General features: G+C 34.0%; 2 protein-coding genes and 1 pseudogene across 3 annotated transcripts; 1 reads left to right on the top strand and 2 right to left on the bottom strand.

Annotated features, from left to right (window-relative positions):
* Positions 1–1,738: 1,738 nt before the first annotated feature.
* On the top strand, positions 1,739–6,261 carry LOC121224999 (probable cyclic nucleotide-gated ion channel 5; annotated as a pseudogene).
* Positions 6,262–6,519: 258 nt separating this feature from the next.
* LOC107888422 (transmembrane 9 superfamily member 10) lies at positions 6,520–9,822 on the bottom strand. 2 transcript variants are annotated; one of them, XM_041109332.1, is made up of 7 exons: positions 9,455–9,822; positions 9,061–9,228; positions 8,850–8,959; positions 8,644–8,752; positions 8,431–8,543; positions 8,198–8,345; positions 6,520–8,054 (listed from the first exon to the last, which is right to left on the bottom strand). In XM_041109332.1, exons 1-7 carry the CDS (start codon positions 9,566–9,568, stop codon positions 6,897–6,899), a joined length of 1,920 nt encoding a protein of 639 aa, XP_040965266.1. In that variant the 5' UTR covers positions 9,569–9,822; the 3' UTR covers positions 6,520–6,896. The 2 variants fall into 2 exon arrangements, with proteins under 2 accessions (XP_040965266.1, XP_016668016.2); XM_016812527.2 differs by having other exon boundaries at positions 9,064–9,228; positions 9,455–9,821.
* A 2,150-nt stretch (positions 9,823–11,972) lies between these two features.
* LOC107888423 (leucine aminopeptidase 1) lies at positions 11,973–15,719 on the bottom strand. The gene is made up of 10 exons (XM_041109334.1): positions 15,273–15,719; positions 14,590–15,004; positions 14,304–14,498; positions 13,858–14,083; positions 13,608–13,734; positions 13,356–13,451; positions 13,133–13,210; positions 12,949–13,009; positions 12,435–12,622; positions 11,973–12,320 (listed from the first exon to the last, which is right to left on the bottom strand). The coding sequence occupies exons 1-10, from the start codon at positions 15,321–15,323 to the stop codon at positions 12,189–12,191; spliced, it is 1,569 nt and encodes a 522-aa protein (XP_040965268.1). The 5' UTR covers positions 15,324–15,719; the 3' UTR covers positions 11,973–12,188.
* Between the last annotated feature and the right edge of the window lie 8,746 nt (positions 15,720–24,465).

Here is a 24,465-nt window from a genome sequence, read left to right on the forward strand (position 1 = left end):
TATATATGAGAAACAAATCACCTCTCATTAATAAAGGAACATTTTTTTACTAGTATCTCTTAGTTAACTAGCCATTAATGATTAAAAAACGTATTTGAATTTATTTTATATACAGTGAACTAACATATTAATCTTTACAAAAATCAGAAACTTCGGAATCAAATTTCACTTGTCTAAGATTAACTCAAAATAAATTTTTTTCCTCAACTTATTTGCTTTATAATGTAATTAAGATTGTGTTGTGTTATTCTATTAAAGCATTGCTTCGTAAAAATAGGTAAAAAGTAGCTATTAGTCCATGTACTATGCATAATTTGTGGATTTAGTCCCTATACTTTAATTTGATTAGATTTAATTATATTTTTGATATGGTTGATTTTAGCCACACTGCTTTTCGAAATTAAACTTTCAGTCCTGATTCAAATGGTAGTAGTCAAATCTGGTTGATTAAATTGTATTATTAATCTTTCTACAATGAGTAAAATTGTAGATTTAATCATTCCACTTATCTCTTTCGTAGGTGGTTCTTCGGAAGTTATCTACTAGTCAGACATTTCATTGTTTTTCTTTCTCCACATCTTCTTATCAGTCGCGCTTCATGTAAACTGTTTGTTTTACATTTAAGAAGCTTGTCATTTGAAGTAAATTGAAGGATCTGTAAGTTTCCATTATTAATTATTAGATATTTTAAATATTACGTTTTCTTTAGATTCTTAAATTGCTTATAGTTTGAAAGATATCTTCTTCTTTTCTTTGTAATTATCAATTTTTTGGTAGATTTAATGAGTGACAGTTTAGCTAAGAGTTTCGAATCTGCAGTCACTTCTTTCTATTTCTTCGTACTTGAGCGAATTCCGTTCATTAAGCGGTAATAAGAGTAATTGATTCTTAAAGATTGAGCTGTAACTGAAAGGACTTATTTTTGCAGCATTTAGGATCAGTAGAATAGGTAGGAATTGCTCGTTTGCATTTAACTGCTAAAAATAGAATTAATTAGGAAAGGTGGAGATTTTAGTGAAAATTATGGTTTTTTATTGATCAGTAGATAAAGAGATGAAATTTGCGCTTTGTAACTGTAGAAGAGGTGGTGTAGGTTCAATTAGGTTTGCTTAATCGATTTTAGCAAAATACACTTGTAAGTAGAGGTGGAAAGGTAGAGATTTTATTGTTATGGTTGTTACTTGATCGGAATAAAGAGATGAATTTTCAGCTTTGGTAATTATGCTATCGGTTAAAATTATGTTTAGCTTCTAAATAGCGATTGTAGAGCATATGCTAGTTGAAATTTTGAAGGAGAGTGATTAATTTTGATCTTGAGAATATGGACTAGTTCAGTTCTTCAACAAGTGTATAACACTAATCTGATGATTATAAATTTAGGGTCTTTTGGAGCATTTGTTAGTCTGAGTTTAAATTTAATTCACCAAATTATTTCAACTGGAACTGAATCCACTTGAAAGGATTGAATGATGGAATTGGTTTCTCCAATTATAGCGTTGAAATCTCTTAGAACTACAGACATAATTATATGCAGTTATGTTACTTCTTGCGATCATAAATTTGATTGGTCTTACGGAAAATAGGTTTGTGCTTCCTCCTTATTGTTCAAACATTTGAATTTTCTTGCTTTGCTATCTTCTGGAATTGTAGCTGCTTAACTGCTGATCATGATGATAGCATAAGAAACTCTCTAATTGCTGGCACTGATTGATCGTTGGCTGGATTGCAGGAGTATTTATGCACTCTATTGTAAAAAATGTTTGATTGTGGTCATAAAGCTCAGTATATGAGTGGACAAAGGGAGAAGTTGTCAGGTACCAAAGCATTATTCTGAATTTCTTTCCCACTTCTCTATTCTCTCGTGGTTAGAGTTAAGGCTGATAGCTTACGCTGTTGGGTAAATTATTTAGGGAAGACATATCATCTTTAAGTTTCTTCTATTTTCTCCAGGTGGATGACTTGGACTCTAGATCATCATCACCCTCTGCTGCAGGATTGAAAAATTGTGGGTTTACATTGAGGATAGGTCGTTCTGCCATGCAACATAGAACATCTAGATCTTTCAAGAGAGGGATCAGAAAGGGATCTGAAGGACTTAAGTCAATTGGCGCTCACTTGGTTTGGGGTTTCTCGAGTTCGTGTTCCTAGGGAATCTTAAGTATCAGAAAAGAAAATATTTGATCCTCAGGATAAATCCTCTTGCTATGCAATAAATTATTTTTCACTAGTATTTCTGGCTGGTATCAGTGGACCTCTATTTTTTTTCTTCCTGTTATTAATGATCCAGAAAAGTGTCCTACTATTGATAAAAGTTTAGCGTCACTGCAACACTTGCGGACATATAGATGCTTTTTTATCTTATCCGCATGGCTCTTCAGTTCCGTACTGCTTACATGCACACTTTCGAGTTTTGGACGAGGTGAACTTTGATGATCCGCACGAATAGCCAAGCGATACATGCTGCAATATTTCTTCCTTGATTTTCTTGCTGTGCTTCCATTACCACAGGTCTTAACAGTTGTTTCCTTCAGTATTCAATAGCAGAATGCTGCATATTATCATTTGTTCTAATGCATCTAGCTCTCTGTTTCTTGCATTATATCTTTCTTTATTGATTTTTTTCCTTCTCATGTATCCATGTTTGGTGAGCCACAATTTTATTTTTATTCCATCTGATGTTGTAGTATTGTTCATTCTTACTTCTTGTTTTGCTTCATTATTGTCTGCTTTATGTGTATTAACTTTCTTTGTATACTGCTTCTTTTTTTTCACATTGACACACTCTTTACCGCATGTATTCTGTTATTTAAAGTGTGAAACAGGGAGCAACTGATGGTTTGTGTTGTATATATGGACTATGTTAAAGTAATTTTTTCATTGCATTTTTTTTCTGTCATCCTTGGCTACTGTTAATTCACATGGGTAATGCTTTGAACGCATAGGATTCTCCTTAAGTGAAATCGGTTATAGTTTCTTCAGGATATGCGATTAGAGTCCAATTATGTCAGTCATAAAGGAGTAGTAATCTACCTGAATAATTGATGACATCATTGCGCATACATCCAGGAACGCGACAAAGCACCTGCTTTCTCAATTTTTCATAAAGATGTTGTGGCGATTCTTCATGGTCCAATGGTTCAGAGTGTAGCAAAAACAGGCCTTGTTTCATCGCTTGTTCAGTATCCCTCGATTTCTAATTATACCCTTAACAAAAAAAAGACAACAGCTTGCTGAAGCTTGGGAGCTGCATATTATTTGTTATTATATATGCTTTGTAGTCATGTAAGTCCCTATCAATATGCATCTTTATTGCACTAATAAAACCTATTGTTATTTGTTCTTCCCACTTCTTTGATTTAGGGCCATCTTTTGATCTCTAGGTCACAATTTTCGCTCTAATCTGTTCTTTAACAAACTTGATTACTTGTGTAATTTATATTTTGATCTGTGTTTTTTTTTTTTTGGATGAATGATTCAGATAGTAGGGGGGCATTCCTGGTACTGGGTAAGCCGTAGAACGAAATGAATACTTGCTGGCAGAAGGCTTGTAAGGATATTGGTAGGGATAAATGCAATACAAATTTCTTATACCTGCGGGAATCAGCAATATGGAAGGTTATGGAGTATGGAATAATACCAAAGACACCTGTTCTTAAAGAAAAGTGCCCAGCTGATGACAATATTGATAATCCTCCATTTGATTTCGGAATCTTCCACACATGCTTTGTCATCTGGTATTGTTTCATCAACAAAGTTCTTTTTCCAAATACTGGCTACTGTTTATGGTGGGGGTCTACAGAATTTGAGTGGAATCATGTCCTTCTAACTGCTGATTAATATAATAGAAAATAAAAATAAAATGTGATTCTGTTATGTATTTGCACTGTTTTGATTATTATGTAGCAAATTGCTTTCATATCGACATTGATAATTCATTTATCATGATTGTTTGAAAGAGAACTTGCAAGACACTACTTGTGTGGAAAGTTTTCTTGTCTTCTTGGCAGTGCATGCGAAATAGATACACTCTAGGTTGTGTTCTGCTTTCTGTTATTTGTGATCTATTTACAGGGACTTGGATGTTTAATGCAGCATCTATTACACATTCATCTCCTACTGATTGAACCCTAAGAACTCAGCCACGTGTACCCACATACTCATGGATTATGAGTTATTGTTGCCATTTCAGAACATTAGTCTTATATTTGTACCATCTTTGCTACTCTTTTTGAAGTCTTACCTTCCTATCTTCATCAATCCTTGGCCTTTAGTTGCTAGACTATATAATAAAGAAATAAATAAAAGGCCTCTCCCCTATGCTTTAATGCTTCCTAACTTGATTTTTGGTTATTTGCCCTTGGTACCTACTGTTTTGACTTATCCTTATATGGCACGGTTAATTTCTTGTTATTATATGCTCTCTATGCTTGTGTTTAACTTATATTCAGCTGATTCCTAAGATTCTTCTGCGTATTTCCTTCAATATATTTGCAGTACCCTTGGCCAGGGACTTGAAACTAGCACCTACCCTGGTGAGGTCATATTCTCCATCGCACTTGCCATTTTGGACTCATTCTCTTTGCGCTTCTGATTGGAACATGCAGGTAGATTTTTGAATATTATCTCAAGCTTTATTTAGCCAGTTAGTTAGTTGAGACTTGAGACTGTAGAAAGCAAAATTGATTTGAGAATGTTCTGGCATTGTTGTTGTTTTCAATGTTGTAAACAGACCTATCTTCAATCTCTCACCATTCGGCTAGAAGAAATGAGGATTAAAAGGCGTGATTCAGAACAATGGATGCATCATCGTATGCTTCCCCAGGACTTGAGGAACGGGTGAGGCGTTATGACCAATACAAGTGGTTGGAAACACGTGGTGTTGATGAAGAGAACTTGGTCCAGAGCCTCCCAAAGATCTGAGGAGAGATATTAAGAGGCACCTCTGTCTGGCTTTGGTTAGAAGGTAAGTTCTTTTCTTTGTGTTTTGGTGTCTTCTTTAGTAGCAGTAGTGAGAACTGAGTAGTACAAGTTTTTTTATTTTTCGTGCAATGGATTACCTTTCACTTGTCTTTCTGTGTCCATGTTCTGAAGCCTATGGAATACAACTTTTCCCCATAACATAAATCTCGTGTTTGCATTATATATGAAAGTGATCAGTAGCATGTTGTACTATCTTCGTTTAGTGGATGATCTGGTGTGTCTCTAGAAGTTGTTTTTGCTATATTTCATGATTCAATTCAGTTCCGTATTTACGCATAGGCTTAATAAATTTTCCTTCAATTCCATTTCCTTTTCCTCCTGTTTTTTTGTATGATCCTTCCATTGTGGTCTTTTCTCGACTGGCATCCGATATTGTATTGCTTGGCACCATCGTATGCGCTAACGGCTTTCATTTTTCTAGGTTCCTCTGTTTGAGAGTATGGATGAGAGATTGCTTGATGCCATTTGTGAACGGCTGAAACCATGCCTGTTTACTGAGAGCACCTACATAGTCCGAGAGGGGGATCCTGTTGATGAGATGCTATTCATTATTCGTGGCCGTCTTGAGAGTGTAACAACAGATGGTGGAAGGAGTGGGTTTTTCAACCGCAGTTTGCTGAAAGAAGGAGATTTCTGTGGAGAGGAACTTCTAACTTGGGCATTGGATCCCAAAACCGGTGCTAGCCTTCCAACATCTACTCGGACAGTGAAGGCTTTAACTGAGGTCGAAGCTTTTGCCCTCATAGCTGAGGAATTAAAATTTGTTGCCGGTCAATTCAGGCGTCTTCACAGTAGACAGGTACAACATACATTCCGTTTTCATTCACAGCAGTGGAGAACCTGGGCAGCTTGCTTTATCCAAGCTGCTTGGCGGCGTTATTCCAAGAGGAAGATCATGGAGGAGCTTCGTCGTAAGGAAGAAGAAGAGGAAGCAGCAGCAGCAGGATCAGATGGAACCCGCAATAACAGCGGTGGAGGTTCATACAGCATCGGTGCTACTTTCTTAGCTTCCAAGTTTGCTGCAAACGCACTTCGTGGCATTCATCGGAACCGGAACGCTAAGAGCGCAAAGGAGTTGGTGAAACTACAAAAGCCTCCGGAACCTGATTTTACTGCTGAAGACGGAGATTGATATGTAATCCATGATGTTATTTTTATATTTGTTGTTACGTTTGATTAGAAGATCTGAAACCAATATACCCAATACATAGACATTCCAGTTTGGAAATACAGTTGTAAGTAAAGGCTTGCTTTAAATTTTAAAGACTGTAAGTTGCTTCATTAATTCTTATGCCTATGGGTTTACATATAGTTCCCATTTACCTATGAGATATTATTTATTTATTTTAAAAGAATGAAAACGATCGATCCATGTTAGTATCATCAATCACGATAGTACTTAACAGTAAAAATAGATAAAAATTTTAATTTTTAATAAAATGATCAATTTACTCTTTGATTTTTTATACAAAATTTTATTTATTTATTTTTCAGTAGTAATTGAACTCCTGCTACAATGTATATAAATTGATCATCTTCTTTATTGGAAGATTATGAAAATTCTTTATTGACAGAATTGCAGGATGACACATGACTATCAACTCTGAATACAACAATTCCTTAATTTCTAGACAAAAAGAAAAATGACTTCTAAAAAGAGATTGCTTCATAATCTCTTTAGTCCAAAACCAGTAATGGAATCAGTTAACAACTAAAAATTAATCAAAGAACTACCATGGAGAAATCTAAAAAAAAATTAAACCATTTCAATGATCAAAATATTCAAAACTTAATTGGTGAAGTCCACTAGCAAAAGAATGTCCTGCATTTCTGATTCAGTTTTGGGGTTTGATTTTTGAGCATCCTCATGATGAATTAAACCCGCAAATTTCATTCGAGTCGCACGAAAAACGGATTCAATCGATCTTCACCGATGAGTATATGAGCCTAGTGAACCAGAAGCAAGCATAGAAACCGATTGTACCGGTGAGTACGAAGAACGCGTACGACACAATCAACATGTAGCCAAAGTACAACATTCCGGATACCAGTTTCGTGATCTCGAGCTTTGTGAAGAAGTAGAAGGCAGCATAGAGGAATAAGTAAAGTGCCGAAGAACCGGAAGTCAAGTATGATCTCCACCACCATTGGTAATCCTCACTACATAACTGGAAGTAGCATAGAACAACTGTGATCTCGGCACAAGTGACAACAAGAATGATGAAGACAATGAAGAGGAATCCAAATATGTAATAGAATTGATGCAGCCATATTGATGTTAGGATGAAAAAGAGCTCAATGAAAACAGCACCAAATGGAAGTATGCCCCCGATCAAGATTGAAAACGCAGGGTGCAAGTACCACGGCTGGTCCGGGACTTGCCTTGGGATCTTATTAGTTTTCACTGGATCTTCTTTTACAGGTTTCTTGAAACCGATATAACTTCCCACAAACACGAGTGGGACGGAGATGCCGAACCATAAAAGTACGAGAGCAAACATGGTTCCGAATGGTACTGCACCGGAGGATTTCTGACCCCATATCAATGCATTCAAGACAAAAAAGATGGCAAAGACAGTTGCAGGGAATTTAATAGCTGTTTTGAGTGTGATGCTCTTCCAGTTTGCTCCTTTGAACATCTTATATAGCCGAGCCGACGAGTATCCGGCGAATAGGCCCATGAAGACCCAGAGTAGAAGCATGGCAGTCATTAATCCACCTCGATTTGAAGGTGATAGGAAGCCAAGGAGAGCAAAGATCATTGTAACAAGAATCATACCAAAAAACTGAACTCCTGTTCCTACATACACACAGAGTAAATCGAAGTTTGTTGGAGGCCGAAAAACATCACCATGGACAAGCTTCCACCCTGTTTCCTCTTGAGCTTCTTCTTGTGTCTCGAGTTGGTTGTACTTGGAGATATCACGATAGAGAGTTCGCAACATGATCATCGCCACCATTGCAGACAGGAACAGAACAATCATCAAAGAATTAACAATTGAGAACCAGTGGATCTGATCATCAGCCATCAGAAGATAGGTATCCCATCGAGATGCCCACTTTATATCACTTTCCTGCAAGATTACTGGGAGCAAGGTGATTAGAATGAAATAATATCAAATAGACTAGTCAAATTGTAACAAGTAGCAAGAACCAATGTTGCTCGGGAATATGTTCGAGTAACATATGCAATTTACATAGAGGTACATGACCTGACCTGGAACTCAACATCATATGTGAATATGATCTCCTTTTCTTCAACCTCTTGTGGAGATTCAGAGCTCGTTACCGCACGTTTTGCATGGGGATCACAGGTCGTAAGACGGGTCTTCGTGTTCCACTCACCCTCGTATTCATGTTTAACACTGCATTCATCAACATGATTTGTTAAGAAACACAGAAAATAAACACCATTGATAAGAGATATTGAAGGCAACAAAGTCTAATAACCTGAATGGCTTGACTTCAAATCCAACAATCCTTGCAGTTTCTGTCAATGGATCCTTGTGAAACTTGACTGTAAATGCCAAGTGATTGTTAATGAAATGTTTCTCTTCCTTGCTCTACAATTCACAACAACAAACCAGCTATGTTTGCATCATCAAATTGAAAAATAAAAATAAAAATAAATCTAAAAAACAAGCTGATAAATCTAGTATTTACCCCAGCATACTTCCCTTTGAGACCAACATGAAAACCATGCTGGTACACTACAGCATTTTCAACATCAGGCCTTCTTATAGGAACAACCAATGGAAGATTATCCAAAATCCTATATCACAAACAAAACCATAAAAAAACATATTCATTCCATTGTTACTCAAAAGAAGAAATAATGCTGAAAATGGGAAATTTTTGAGAGCCCTCACATGTTAACACGATATTCATCATCTATCTTCTCTTTGAAAGCTTTTGCAGCTTTTTTATCAAGAACTTTACGACATACAACATTGCACATTCGTGATTCTCTCATTATAAACTGCAAATTAGAATGATCCTTTTTTTAATCACTGAAAACAAAACAGAACCAAGATATAGAGTGTAAAGAGACGTAAAAGAAAATCATAGTTGTGAAGTCACCACCGTGTAAGGAGAGTTTTCGATTCGATCACCACGAAGGACTTCCCCAAGATTCTCTGCACTGTCAACTATGTGATCAGGCTGACAATAGGGCAATGAATAGTAGGAATAAGGAAGTTGTGTTTTAGTTGAACTTATCTTATTCACTTTCACCAACAATGGATCCCCCTGGCATTGATGGAAGAATACATAAATTTGAATAATGTTAGGATCCTTTAAACAATGGGGGGGGGGGATACAAACTTTCAAGAGATCATAAAACGCAGATCTGAATAAAACCCAATAACAGAATGGAAAATCCAAGTCGACCCAAAGATCCAAAAACACATTATAATGAAGATGATGCATAAATCAACATTGACATGCATGCATGCATGTGAAGAAAGTAACTGACCGTTTTGAAATCTTCAGGGGCAACACCAGGGAGGTAGAAGCAATGAGAAGGAAGGAAGAAGAGATAAAACAAGGAGAAGAAGATCCATGCAACGTGAAAACAACGACCCGCCATGGTTTTAATTTCCTTTTTATGGATCTTGATCAGATAGCCTGGATTAATCCCAGTTTTTTCCCTATTGAAAAGACACGATTGTGGTGTTTATGGAGTTGAATATTTTCTTGGTCTTTGTTTGGGACGAAAGAAACGAAGGGAAAAATGGAGAAAGAAAATAAAGGAGGTAGTTTGTTAGGAAGAATGAGAGGAAAAGAGAAACGACTATATATATGTTGATGAAGGGAAGCTTTCTCCTCCATTGGCACCCACGAACCATGTTTTGCTTCATTTTTTCCTATGTACGGTCTTGATTTTTGATGAAGTCGACTCTGATGGTTTTACATGTGTTACGTGTTTGTTTCAGTAATGGTAGGGTTAATTGCACTATACACACTCAAATTCTAACTTTCATTTTAAATTTCCATTATAATTATATCCCAAACCATTCAAGTTATATCAATAAGGTCGTTCCATTACCAAGATAATTAATTTAACCGCTAAATGAGATGTCAAATATTATGTAGCATAGTTTAAAGCAAAAATGAATATCGTACAAATATTGATTATTAGGTTTTCGAAGCTTTTACAAAAGCTTTATCACTCACTCTTTTTTTAGTTTTTAGTTTTAAAAATTATACGGTCATTTTTTACTTTTCTTTGAAATTTATATTTTAAACTATGTCACATAAGATTTGACATGTCATTTAACTGTTAAATTAACGGGTTTTAATAATCAACGGACCTAATTGATATAACATCAATAGTTTGAGATGTAATTAGAATATTTTGAAGTTTCGTGACCAATTTAAAATTAGGGTCATAGTTTAGGTATATCTAGTGCAATTAATTCCAAATGGTAGGAATGTATATTTGTTAGAAATTTATCCTCCTACTTTTATTTTAAAAAATTTAGTCAATTTACTTTTTGCATTTAAAAATTCAAATATAATTATAAATTCAATTTTATTATCATGATTACCAAATGAATATTTTTAATTTAAAAAATGTAGCACCAATTAATTTAATAAAAATATTAACAATATTAATAATTTTATTTAGATTTTAAAATCTACCAAATAAATAGATTAAATTTCTAAAATAAAACTAAAAGGACTAAATTTTACAAATATTTAAGCATGTTTTGACTTTTATTTTTATGAAAATTTCGCATATTTTCCCTTTAAATAAAATCATAATTTGATATCTAATATATATATATAATTCCACTTTTATGAATCATCAAGGAAAAATTAGATCATGAACAATAAAAAAAAGAAAAGAAAATTATAGATTGAGTCTAGCTCGATTGGCATGGGTATTATTGTCAATACAAGAGGACGTAGGTTTAAGTGCACTAAAGTACATTATCCTTCTATCTATGGGTAGGGGAGGAGCTATAGGTAATTTTAGGGATTGCGTTAAAAAGAAATATAATCAGAACTTATAATAAAATTATTTAAAAAAATTAAATTAGATTTTACTTGGGTTAACCCTAGCCTTCGGTATTCTAGAAGTAAATTTTTTAATGGTGAATATAAGTTTAATCATTCATATACGGCATAAATTATATTTTGGTCACCAAATTATAAATTCCTCATCATCATGCTTATTTATTTATTTGCTTTTGAGACAAAATGATTTTTTCTTATTATTTATTTATATTATTTTTATATAATGTTTTTCTAAATAAAAGAAATCCTAAAAATCAATTTAAATTTGTTTTAAGTGTTATCAAATTATATTTTAATTTATATTCTAATTTACGTACATATTAAATATTTAAAACTTATTTTAAATTTAAGTTTAAAATGAATGTATTAATTGATTTTTACATTAAATTGTTAATAATAAACTTTTTTTTATTAAGAAAACTTTCTGGAAAATAATTAGTGAACCAATGTAACTTGTTTTAATGTAACTTTCTTAATATTTTAGCAACATTTTCCCATAATTATAAGTATTCTTAGTAATCACATTTGTAACTATCTTTAATTATTATTTTTATTTCTACTTCCTTCCTACTCAATTGTTATGAACCTAGGAGAAATGAAGTGTTTTGTAGGATAAATTATCCTTTTATTTTTTTTGGTTAAATCCCTATTTAAGAGTTGAATTTAGTAATTATTCTCGTATTAAAGTTTGAATTTTTTTTGTCCAACTTAGTCCCTGAATTTGACAATTGTTCCATATTAAGACCTAAATTTGATAATTAATCCCACATTGAAGCTAAAACTCTAAAATTTTCAAGGAAATATCAAGTATTGGTAGATAAAAAAAATGTTTAAGCCCCAATATGAGAATAATTGTCAAGTTGAAACACCTAACTTAAACAAAAAGAAGTTTTAACCCATTATGTTTTTTTAAGTTACCCAAATATCCTGATATATATATATATATATATAGTTAGAACACAATCACCATAAAACATGAGAAGGAAAGAGATTTATTGGTAAAAAAGCTTTTATGTAGTTATAACATTGTAGGAACAAGCTACAAAAAGCAAAAGAAAACAGAGCAGTATTCGAACAACAAGCTTCTTATTTATCGGACAGATATTACAGAACCCAACAACCTCGAACAGGTTGTTCTCCTTTTTCGGTCTGCCACCGTCACAACAGAGCATGTTCCAAGCTTTCATTTAAGAAGAAGAGTTCTTCAGAACCCATTCCACCAAAGTTGAGATGCCAAATCCAGTTGCCACATGCTTCTTATCATTCAAGACAGGCCCAGCCATGTCAATGTGCATCCACTTTACTTTTTCATCAACAAACTGCAAAATCATAGTTCCAACAACAATGAAGTTCCGCAACATGGTTTGACCGTGGACATTACAATATCTATCGTTTAAGTGTGTAAAAATATACAGACAGTAAAATTGACATACTTGTTTCAAGAACAGAGCTGCATTGATAGCACCGCCTTGACGACCGCCGGTATTTACCATATCAGCAACTCCTGATTTCATTGATTCCCAATAGCTTTCCTCTAATGGCATCCTCCAAAATTTCTCACCACTGGCCTCTGATGCTTGAAATAACTCCTTTGCTAGATCATCATTGGGTGTGAAGACGCCTAAAGAAAATTTTCCAATGAATTGGCAATGGTGAGACAGTACACACACACCGCTTTGGTTTCAATAATTGAGTAACAACCAATGAAACGATGACTGCTTGCCTTTCGAACGAACTATGAATAAGGAAAACACTTTCAATGGAAAGAAAAAAAATTGTTATATTGAAGTGCCAACTTTAAATGTTTAAACATTCAGATTGCCTGTTGTTTCTCCGAACTTAATTGTCATGCAGAAAATTATCATAAACCTGCTTCCGAAACTAACCAAAGCTAAGTTCGAAAAACTGTTTTCCGGGGATTGTAAAATTCATATGTCAAGTATATACCTGCAATTGAGGGTCCAAGAGCAACAACACAAGCCCCGGTTAGTGTTGCCAGGTCAACTATCTGCAAAATAAGTCAACCAGACTTGAAAAATGGAAATCTGATTATCTATACAAAATAAGCAATTGAAACTACCAAGTTTACAACTCTAATCACAAATTTACGATGTCTAGTTTTTGGCTTTACCTTCTCAACACCTTGGTTGCAAGCATAAACCAAAGCATCTGCTAGTGTAAGCCTACCTTCTGCATCAGTGTTATTAACCTGCAATCCGCATAGTGAGCAACAAGTAATTTATTAAAGACAACGAAGAAAGAACCCAACTATGAATGTCACAATACCATATATATTTCATGTATACCTCAATTTTCTTTTTCTTTTTTTTTGGCTAGAATAGAACAAACTATACCTCAATTGTCTTTCCATTTGAAGCTGTGACAATATCTCCAGGCCTCATACCCTTTCCACTTATCATGTTTTCACAAGATGCAACAATAAAATGAACCTGCGTATTAGGACAATTTATGAAGTGAAAGACTAGATTTGATGCAGAAATCAGAAAAAGTAAACAAATATAAACAAACATATAAAACACAATAAGAAAAGATTGCACAGAGATGGAGAGCAACAATAGTAAAATGAGAGCAAGCAAATGAATTACCTCTACTCCAGAAGGTTTGATTTGTCCAAGGGCTTTTGCCGCACCAAAAACAGCTGCCGAACCTCCCATGTCTGCTTTCATGGTTTCGATCGAGCAACCAGGTCCAGTCTTGATATTGTAGCCACCACTAAGAACATTTAAGACAAGTAGTAAAAACCTGAACAATACATTGCTGGATAGTTCCTATGGTAACTGAATCATAAAATATTCGCCTGTTAGAATATGTCAATGTAATTATTTATGAAATTACCTGTCGAAAGTCAATCCTTTTCCAACTAATGCTAACTTGGTTTTAACAGGTCCGCTTGGTGGTTTGTAGCATAAATGAATAAAATGAGGAGGATTTGCAGATGCTGCAGCAACTCCGAGATAAGATCCCATCTTCAATTCCCTGCATTGTTCTTCAGTCAAGATGTTTGCAGACAGAACATCACTGTACAGTGAAGCAATCTTTGAAGCCTCTGCGGCTAATGCAGCTGCAAGCATAAACAGACACATTGGTTCAAAGAAATTACAAATTTTCTCTCCTTTTTATTGCCCCATCTAAACAATAAACTCACTGTCATTGACAAGTTAGAAATTCAGCCTTCGAATTACACCTTCAGACATAAAATTAAACAATAATCATCCTTACAATTAAATGCAAAAAAGAAAGGAATATTGGAAAAAAAATACAAGAATAGTGCTCGTACGAACCAGGGGTAAGTACGTTGGCTGGTGAATTCACAAGCTCCCTTCCAAATATTATAGCACAAGAAACAACTTCAGCATACTTTATCTTCTTCTCTATCTCTGGTCCAGTTCCAAGACCAAGAATATCCAGAGATTTAAGCTGTGGTTTCTTTGACTCAGATTTGTATCTATTATCTTCATATAATCCCAGCACCGTCCCTATCGAAAACCAAACCATTCAACTAAGATAAACTTCAAACTTCAGAATAAGAACATTGATCATGATACTAAGTAATCATAAGAGCATTACCAGATACAATAGCCGCAGCAGTGTTTCCCTTCGACATGGCGGAAGGACATTCTGAAGAGGCAAGGATGACGGCGACACCACTGGCTTGAGCAGTCTTTGCAGCTGCAGCAACAGCCTCACCAAGACCATGAAAAGCAGCTGGCGATGAAGCTGACTGACCAAGGCCAAACAAACCAACCCTTTTGGAGCCAAGGCCTGGAAGTCTATGAACCAAGGACTGGCCAGCTTTCCCTGTGAAATCCTCCTCAAAAGAGGCCTCAGCTAAGAGACCACCCAACAGGCCATCTAATTTTTTCAAAATTGGGTTTTGGAACTTGGAGTTTTCATCTTTGGTCATGTCTTTTTCAGAGACCCCAACTGCAAGTAAGTCCCCTTTCCATTCTGCCACATCGATCTCTTTTGCAGCAAAAGAGATCTTTCAAGCATTTTCACAAACATTAGACTGACAATTTCTTTTAGCTAATTTAAAAATCAAGCCTGTACTCATCAATCCAATGATATGCACATCAAAATATCAACTTTTAGAGACCCTTTAAAGAACCAATCCATGACCAAAGTTTGAAACAAAAAAAATCCAAACAATCGATAAATATAAATTATCCCCGTTAGCGAAATGTCAGAAATTTCAATATTAAAAAATTAAATCTAAACCCAAAAAGTCAATTAAAAAATGGGGCGTTCACCTTGGGGAGTTCTATGTTTGCTGGTTGAGTAAGACCAAGAGTGTGTGCCATGAATAACACAAAGGAACAACTGCCAGAAAAACAAAAGAAAAAAAATCTAAAAGCCCAGATGAAGACTGTAAGTAGCCGAAGATCAAATAAATAGGAGGAGAAGAGTGAGAAACAAGATTAAGCTACAAGAGAAGTAGCCAAAGATGCAACAATGGCGAGCATCTACTTTAGTGTAGAATAGACGGCAATTTTTGTAAGTATAACGGAACTTGTCAAAAAGCTAAAGCATTTAGGCAGTGACAATGATGAGTGTATTGAGAATGACGTGGAATTGTAGGACATGGCAGGATAATCATCATGTCCATGCTTTGGATTATCTTGGGTTTCTCATTCTCATCTCATCGATATTACTGCTTGCTCGGGGCCAAGTGGCTCGCCCAGTAAGCCCAGAATCCCACTCCAATCAAATAAACTTTTTTTTAAAAAATTTAATCTGTACAAGTTAATTTGTTTTTTATGTGATTGATTAACATTATTAAAATATATTAGCTTAATATTAACGATTAATAATATGGTGACACTTGATAATTTTACAGTAAAAATATATTTTTTTATTCTTGCCACATTAATTTTGTCTTATGATTTGCCATCGATTGCCAGCGAAAGCCAATGTCATGTAGTTCCACGTGTTGTTTTAATCTTTTTCAATTGTCGTCCTTGATGGTCAATGAAGCTCTGCCTTGAATGACTCATTTTTTTTTCTCTCTTTGTTTTCTTCATGTACCTCTCTTACTTTGTGAAGCTTCAATCGTTCATGGTTAGATGTTGATGTTTCTTTGATCCTCCGCTAGACTCGAGTTTCGATGGTCATTGGTGCCATCGCACTAGGTTTTGCCTTGGTGGCTATCATGGTCAATGTCTAGAGGGTGATGTTTCGACCTTGACTCTTCCACTCTTGATGCTCTCTTCAGTGTCATGTCGATTCTAATGACTCTTTTCAAGTTACTGGTTCACCGATTCAATTAAAAAATTAATAAAAAATAAAAAATTTAAATAAAAAAAACTTGGTTCAATCGGTTTTCGATTTATTTGGTTCAAAGTCACTTTTCAAATTAATCTCCTGATCGGTTCCTAATTCAATTGTCTACTCTAGTTCAAACAACCATGATTATATATATAACATGCATTGCATATATAGTATAAGTCAGAAAGAGTGTAGTCTTAGAATGGATGAGGGTAAAAGAGTGAGTCTTCCTACTGCTGACATTAGATTAGCCTTTTAAGAGCTTAGTTCTCTTGTATAAATTAGTCTAGGCATAGTGACTGTATTAGCGATTAATAACCGCTACATCAGTTTCACTTTTTGAGGTAGACTCAAAGTCTTTTTCCATTGCTAAGAAATTTGGAGGATTCTGTTCACATCATTTTCACAAAAGGTATTCCTTATTGTTTCCACCTTCTATCGCCTCGAGTTAAAGTCAATTAGGTCCGCCACAAAATTGATGCCAATATTATTAACATCACTTTGTATTTTGTAATTTTCAAATCCCGACACTCACGCATCCTTTGCCACCGAAATTTGGGCCCCCATCCCTACTCTCCAGCACATACCATCTTTGAGAAGTCCTTTTGCATCCCACAGATTTTTCTAGGTATAGGAAGGTATATTCTCTAGCCCTGCATTTAAGAAATAAATAGTCGGATAATATTTTGCTTTCAAATTACGTGTGAACAAGGAATTTGGACAATTAATTAATCGCCACCCTTGTTTTGCAAGCAAAGCTAAATTAAACTTTGTCAAACTCTGGAAACCCAAACCTTCATTCTCTTTTAATTCACATAAACGACTCCACTCACACCAGTATATTCCAAGCTTCCCATGTCCTTTTTTTCATAAAAAATTCCCTATAATACTTTCTAGTTCCCCACAAATAGATCTTGGTAGTAGGAAACATGGCATTGAATAGGTCGGAATTACCTATAAAACTAATTTTATAAATACCTCTTTTCCCCCTTATGATAGAAATTTGGTGCTCCAACTATAAAAATTTGACTTCATATGATCTTTTAATATCTGAAAAGCCCACCGTTTCCCCCTTCCCATCATACTGGACAATTTGAGATTTTTCTTTGGAATTTTTGAAACTCGAACATTAAGTATCTGCGAAACAGAATTTCTATCATGATCTGAAGTATTTGTACTGTAAAAAATAGTAGATTTTTCATAATTAACACACTACCCAGAACAATTTCCATATTCTTCAAGTATCTTTTTGATGGTATTTGCCCCCCTTTCAATGACTTCCCCAAATAAAATACAATCATCAGCAAACATTAAATGAGAAATTTGAGGTCCTTTTCGACATACCTTTGCCCCTTCAACAAATTAAAAATAAATAGGGACTCAACAGGTCCCCCTAACATAATCCTCTCGTCGGTTTAAAAATCTCTCATTTTTCACCATTCATAATAACTGAGTATAAGATAGTACTTATGCAATTCATAATGAAATCAACCCACGAACTTGCAAAACCCATTCATAACATCATACTTCTAACAAAAAGCCATTCAACACGATCATAAGCCTTACTCATAACCAATTTCAATGCCATAAAGCCTCTCTTATCCGCCCTTCTTAACTTAAAAGTATGTAAAATTTCGTAAGCAAGGAGAACATTGTCCATTATCAATTTTCTTGAGACAAATGCATTACGCGCTTCATCAATACAATAATCCAACACCTTTTGAAATCGATTGGCTACCATATTTAAAATCATTTTATACAAAACCATACATAAGCTTATAAGGCAAAAATTCGTTAAATTCGAAGGATGACTAATTTTCAAAATTAACACAATATTCGTAACATTCAGAGCTTCCAACGACTAACCTTTATTAAGAATCTCAAGACAAAAAGAATTGACCTCTCGTCCAATAATGTGCCAAATTTTCAAGAAGAAAAAGGCTAGAAAACCATCTGCCTCTAATGCTTTTGTTGGACCCATATTCTTTAAAGCCAAATAAACCTCCTCTTCTGTGTATTCAATAGTCAACATTTGATTCATGCTATCTGTTATACATCTATCCACTCCAGACAAAACGTGCTTCAAGTTGCAATTACCTGTTGTAGAGAAAATGTTAGCAAAATAATCACGAGCAATCATTTTCATCTCATGAACATATGATGCCATTTCTCCTTCCCCATTCTGTAATCTATGAATGCGATTCATACTCCTTCATTGGGAAGCAAAATTATGGAAATATGACGTATTTATATCTCTCATTCGCCACCAATTTGCATATGCATTTTGCTCCTAATACATCTATTATTTTTCCATCTCCATATTAAGATGTATTTTAACATCAATCAGTTCTGCCACTGTCTCATCATCTCTATCTAGCTGTATAATAGCTCGTTTTCAGTGAAATCGGAACAGTGGTTTCGGGACTACAAATCTGAGTTCAGAAGAAAAATTATTTTAATATTATTTCATGGTCTGCATTATGATCGAAATATCATATGAAAATTTTGATAAGAAATTTTACCGATTACATGTTTAATTTTATGATAAGGACCAAATTGCATAAAGTGCAAAAGTTAAATTCTAGTAGCTAAAGGGATCAAATAACTATAGAATTCAAAATTTGAGGTCCTTATGTGGAAAATATACCATTTAGAGGAGTTAGTAGATAAGGGCGATTATTCATCATTGGAAATTTAAGAAAATAAAAGGATTAAATTGGAAAGATGAAAAATAAAGATGATAAATGAATTGAATAATAGAAATATCATCATTTTCATCATCTTTCCTAAAAATTAAAACATGGAAACCCTAGTCATGAGAGTTGAGCTCAATCAAGCTTATTTTGATTAATTAGGTATGTATTCTTATCTCGTTTTTAATAATTTTTATGTTTTTGAGATCGTAATAGCTTAATCTAACTATCTCGGGGATTAATTTGTAAAACTATTAAAGTGTTAAGGTTTTTCCATGGATGAATATGTATGAATTTTAAAGTTTTATGGTAGAAAATGAAAGGTTGTTGATAGATAAACAACTTTTGTAAAGAGAATTTTGATGAAATTATGGTTTAGGGGCTAAATTGAAAAAAATGGAAAATTTAGAAAAATTCTAAATTTTATGAAATACATGGGCTGCTATTATGACATATAAAAATCGGCTAGGCTTGAAATAAAGTATTAAATTGTATGAATTTTATTTTTCGAGCCTAGGGACGAAATCATAATTAATCAAAAGTATAGGGGCAAAATAGTAATTTTCCCACAGATGTGTATTGGATTGAATTGAGCATGAATTGTATTAAATTGAGCTAAATTCATTCGTATAGATCCGGATAGACCTAGTACGGAATTGGATAGAGGAAAAGAAAAAGTATTAGATTAGTAGATTATAAACCTACGAACACTTGTCGAGGTAAGTTCGTGTAACTAAATTGAATATTACTAAAAACGGGACAAAATTACTTATCCAATTAAGCCAAGTAAGCTTGCTTGAGTTCTCTTATCTTAGCTAGGGTTTCCATGTATTTAATTTGGGGAAAGATGATAAAATGATGATATTTTGTTTTATTTTATTATTTATAATATTTATTTTTTATCTTTCCAATTTTATCATTTTCTTTTTCTAATTTTCCATGGATGAATCATCATACTTATCTACTAACTCTTCTTAATGGTCTATTTGCCATATAAGGACCTCCAATTTTTAATTCCATAGCTATTTGATACTTATAGCTACTAGAATTCAACTTTTACATTTTATGTAATTTAGTCCTTTTCATCTAATTAGACATGTAATCGGTAAAAATTTCTTTACGAAATTTTTATACGGTATTCCTATCATACGGTAGATCATAAAATAATTTTAAAATAATTTTTATTACGGACTCGGATTTGTGATATTGAAACCACTGTTCTGATTTCACTGAAAGCGAGCTGTTACAGGATGATTATTCATCATTTTAAATTTAAGAAAAGAAAATGGTTAAATTGGAAAGATGAAAAATAAATATGATAAATGAATTAAATAATAAAAATATAATCATTTTCATCATCTTTCCTAAAAATCAAAACATGGAAACCTTAGCCTTGAGAGTTGAGCTCAAGCAAGTTTATTTTGATTAATTAGGTATGTATTCTTGTCCCGTTTTTAATAATTTTTATGTTTCTGAGATCGTAATAACTTAATCTAGCTATCTCAGGGATTAATTTGTAAAACTATTAAAGTGTTAGGGTTTTGCCATGGATGAATATTTATGAATTTTGAAGTTTTATAGTAGAAAATAAAAGGTTGTTGATAGATAAATAACTTTTGTAAAGAGAATTTTGATGAAATTATGGTTTAGGGACTAAATTGAAAATATGGAAAATTCATGGAAAAATTTTGAATTTTATGAAATACATGGGCTGCTATTGTGACATATAAAAATTGGCTAGGCTTGAAATAAGTAAATTTTATGAATTTTATGAAAAATTCTGAATTTTATTTTCTGAGACTGGGGATGAAATCATAATTAATCAAAAGTATAGAGGCAAAATAGTAAATTTTCCAAAGATGTGTATTGGATTGAATTGAGCATGATTTGTATTAAATTGAGCTATATTCATTTGTATAGGTCCGAATAGACCTGGTACGGAATTGGATAGAGGAAAAGAAAAAGTATCGGATTAGTAGATTACAAACCTATGAACACTTGTCGAGATAAGTTTCTGTAACTAAATTGAATATTTATATGCTTTGAATTGAGTATTGATATGTATGTGAAATGTATGATTTCCATGTATAAACATTGATCACATATCCGAAAATATCTGACAAGTACCAAGTCCTGTTTGAACCTAAGAAATTCGATGGATACAAATGACATTGTCATTAAGGGTTCCAGATTGGTTGTGGTCCTGCATGTGTTGCGGACACACCACAGCTCTTATGAGTATCCCGATACTTGGCTCTCACGAGCTTCCCATTATTTGGCTCTCCGGAGCTTCCCGATAATAGGCTCTTATGAGCTTCTCGATTAAAGGTTCTCCGAACTGTCCCGATAATTGGCATGCAATAGCTTCCCATTACATGGCTCACATGAGCTTCCCGTTATATGGCTCAAAAGAGCTTCCCGATTACATGCTCGCATGGGCATACCTGTATATGAATTGATGGATTACAGTTTTGTACACTTAGTGTGTACTACCCGCGTATCCATCGACATTTAAAATGGTTCAACGGGTAATGTTTTGATATAAGAAAATGTGAATTCGATACAAATTGTTACCTGTATTGTAACACCCCTAACCCATATCTGTCCTTGGAATAGGGTTACAGAGTATTATCGAAATTTACAGATCAAATACAAATATTTCATACCATTTAACATTTATATTAGAAATCAATCATATTGTCCCTTATATGAGCCCTCGAGGCCCAAAATATACATTTGAAACAAGTCGGGACTAAACCGGGTACTCAAAGTTTTTTGGTAAATATCAAAATTTTGGTTAGATTCAAGGGACACACGCCCGAATGGTTAGACCGTGTGGGCATTCGAAATAGGGCATACGACCGTGTCTCAGCCCGTGTTCATACCCGTGTAACTCTCTAACTTGGGTCACACGGCCAAGCCACACGCCCGTGCACTAGATCGTGTGATCAATTCTGAGCATTCTCTTTTGAATTTTAAAGATGCAAGGGGATACACGGCCAAAATACATGCCCATGTGCTAGGCCGTGTGTCACACACGGCTGAGACACACGCTCGTGTTTTTGCCCGTGTGGACAAAATAAGACCATTTCCAAGCCTTATTTCTTACCCAATTTGTCTTCCACCTACATTCACACTTTAACACATTCACAAGCCAATTCAATACATCCAAATCAAGCCAATACCAAGTATCATGCATTACATATCAATACGTATGACCAAGTCTTTATTTTTCTCGAATTAACCTAATACTTATAAAATATCTTTATACTAACTATGCCATTTTAACCATTCATTATTATATATCTATATGATTTCCATCACTTATTCATTTCAAGCACACATCAATCATACATATATTTAGACTTTTATATATTCACCAAAACATATCCAACACAAGCTATGCTAATGGCTAGTTACAACCAAAACACATATATGCCATCAATGGCCCAAATCAACCTATACATGCCATTATAACCAAAATTTAGTTCGTTACATATACCAAATTGAGTTGAAGGATAGTGTGATGTAGCTCCGACCAGCTTCCAACCTTTACGAGCTTCCAAATACTATAAAATAGAAGAATTAAACAGAGTAAGCTTTAAAGCTTAATAAGTTCGTATAACGTGAAATTAACTTACCAATCATTTACATTTAAGGTAAGAAAATAAACATGCTCAAACCAATTTGGCCAATTGCCTAAACACATATCCTCATCAAGCATGTTAGTCATGTAATGCATATAAATATCAAGAAACATGTATGAGCTCATCCATATCCTTGTATTGTAAATATATATATACTTGTAACAATTTGTCCCAATTTCATAATATCTCATGTCAGAACTTTTCCCATTGAATCATTTAAAATATTGATGGATACACGGATAGTACACACAAAGTGTACAAATCTATAATCCATCAATTCATATTCGGGAATGCTCATACGAGCACATAAATGGGAAGCTCATAAGAGGCCATAATCGAGAAGTTCAAGCGAGCCAATATCGGGAAGCTCCGGAGAGCCATTAAACAAGAAGCTCATAAGAACCTATTATCGGGAAGCTTCAGAGAGCCATATATCGAGACGCTCATAAGAGCCGTGGTGTGTCTACAACACATGCAGGATCACAACCAATCGAGATGCTCTGAAGAGCTATTAATGAGAAGTTCCCAATAACCATATAACGGGAAGCTCGTGAGAGCCAAATATCGGGATTCTCATGAGTGCTAATATCGGGACGCTCTTTTGAGCTGTGGTGTGTCCGCAACATATGCAAGACCACAACCAATTCGGGAACCCTGTATCCATCAAATATCATTTATTCAAACAGGACTTAATAATTGTCGATAATCGTCGGATATGTGATCGATAATTATACATTTCAAATACATAACATTCAATTTAAAACATATAATATACAATTTAGTTACACGAACTTACCTCGACAAGTGTTCGTGTATGCAAATTCTACTAATCCGATACTTTTTATTTTCCACGATCTTACTCCGTATTTGGTCTATTCGAATCTAATTAAGCAAAATAAGTTGGATTGAGCTTAGGTTTTAATGGCTAGGGTTTCCATGTAGTTTTTTTGGGAAAAATGATATAAAATGATGATATTAGATATTTATTTCATTTATAATCTTTTATTTATTTGCTTTCCAATTTAGTCCTCTTCTTTATTTAATTTTCCAAGGATGAATAATCATACTTATCTACTAACTCCTCTTAACGGTCTATTTGCCATAAAAGGACATCTAATTTTGAATTCCATAGCTATTTGATCCCTTTAGCTACTAGAATTCAACTTTTGCATTTTTGCAATTTGATCATTTTATCAATTAATCATGTAATCAGTAAAATTTTATTAACAGAATTTTTATACGATATTCCTATCATACGGTAGACCATAAAATAATATGAAAATAATTTTTTTTCGAACTTGAATTTGTGGTCCCAAAACCACTATTTCGGTTTCACTGAAAATAGGCTGTTACATATATATACATGAAATTACATGGAAATGATAGTACATGATATATGAAAATTATGAGAAGAGTGATACATGTATGGAACTTGTTTGGTGAACTTATTCATCCATGATTATGGATTATTATATGTGATTACTTCGCTAACATGTTGAGGATATGTGCTTAGGCTTTTGGCCAAGTTGTTGGAATATGTTTTGAATGCTTAATAATGGTAAGTTAAATTCCACGTTATGCGAAATTACTAAGCTTTAAAGTTTACTCTGTTTATTTTTTCTGTTTTATAGTAATTCGGAAGCTCGTTGGGTTGGAAGCTTGGCGGAGATATCTCACACTATCCATCAGCCCATTTTGGTATAAATAGTAAATCAATTTTGGTTATAATGGCATGTATAGACAAAATTTAGCCAATGGTGGCATGTAAATGTTTTCTTGTGATTAGCCATTGGTATGACTTATGTTTGATACATTTTGATATATATGTATATGGCCTT

The sequence above is a fragment of the Gossypium hirsutum genome, chromosome D13 (assembly GCF_007990345.1).
Source record: "Gossypium hirsutum isolate 1008001.06 chromosome D13, Gossypium_hirsutum_v2.1, whole genome shotgun sequence".
NCBI lineage: Eukaryota > Viridiplantae > Streptophyta > Magnoliopsida > Malvales > Malvaceae > Gossypium > Gossypium hirsutum.

What these genes read in the sequence shown, in the direction of transcription:
- LOC107888422 (XM_041109332.1), bottom strand. Translation starts at nt 9,568, where the DNA reads ATGGCGGGTCGTTGTTTTCACGTTGCATGGATCTTCTTCTCCTTGTTT. An exon ending in GATGAATATCGTGTTAACAT is followed by an intron (nt 8,753 to 8,849) that starts GTGAGGGCTCTC and finishes TTTGTGATATAG; the next exon opens with GATTTTGGATAATCTTCCAT. An exon ending in TCAAAGGGAAGTATGCTGGG is followed by an intron (nt 8,544 to 8,643) that starts GTAAATACTAGA and finishes TGTGAATTGTAG; the next exon opens with AGCAAGGAAGAGAAACATTT.
- LOC107888423 (XM_041109334.1), bottom strand. Translation starts at nt 15,323, where the DNA reads ATGGCACACACTCTTGGTCTTACTCAACCAGCAAACATAGAACTCCCC. An exon ending in CAAACATAGAACTCCCCAAG is followed by an intron (nt 15,005 to 15,272) that starts GTGAACGCCCCA and finishes AATGCTTGAAAG; the next exon opens with ATCTCTTTTGCTGCAAAAGA. An exon ending in AAAGGATTGACTTTCGACAG is followed by an intron (nt 13,735 to 13,857) that starts GTAATTTCATAA and finishes AAATGTTCTTAG; the next exon opens with TGGTGGCTACAATATCAAGA.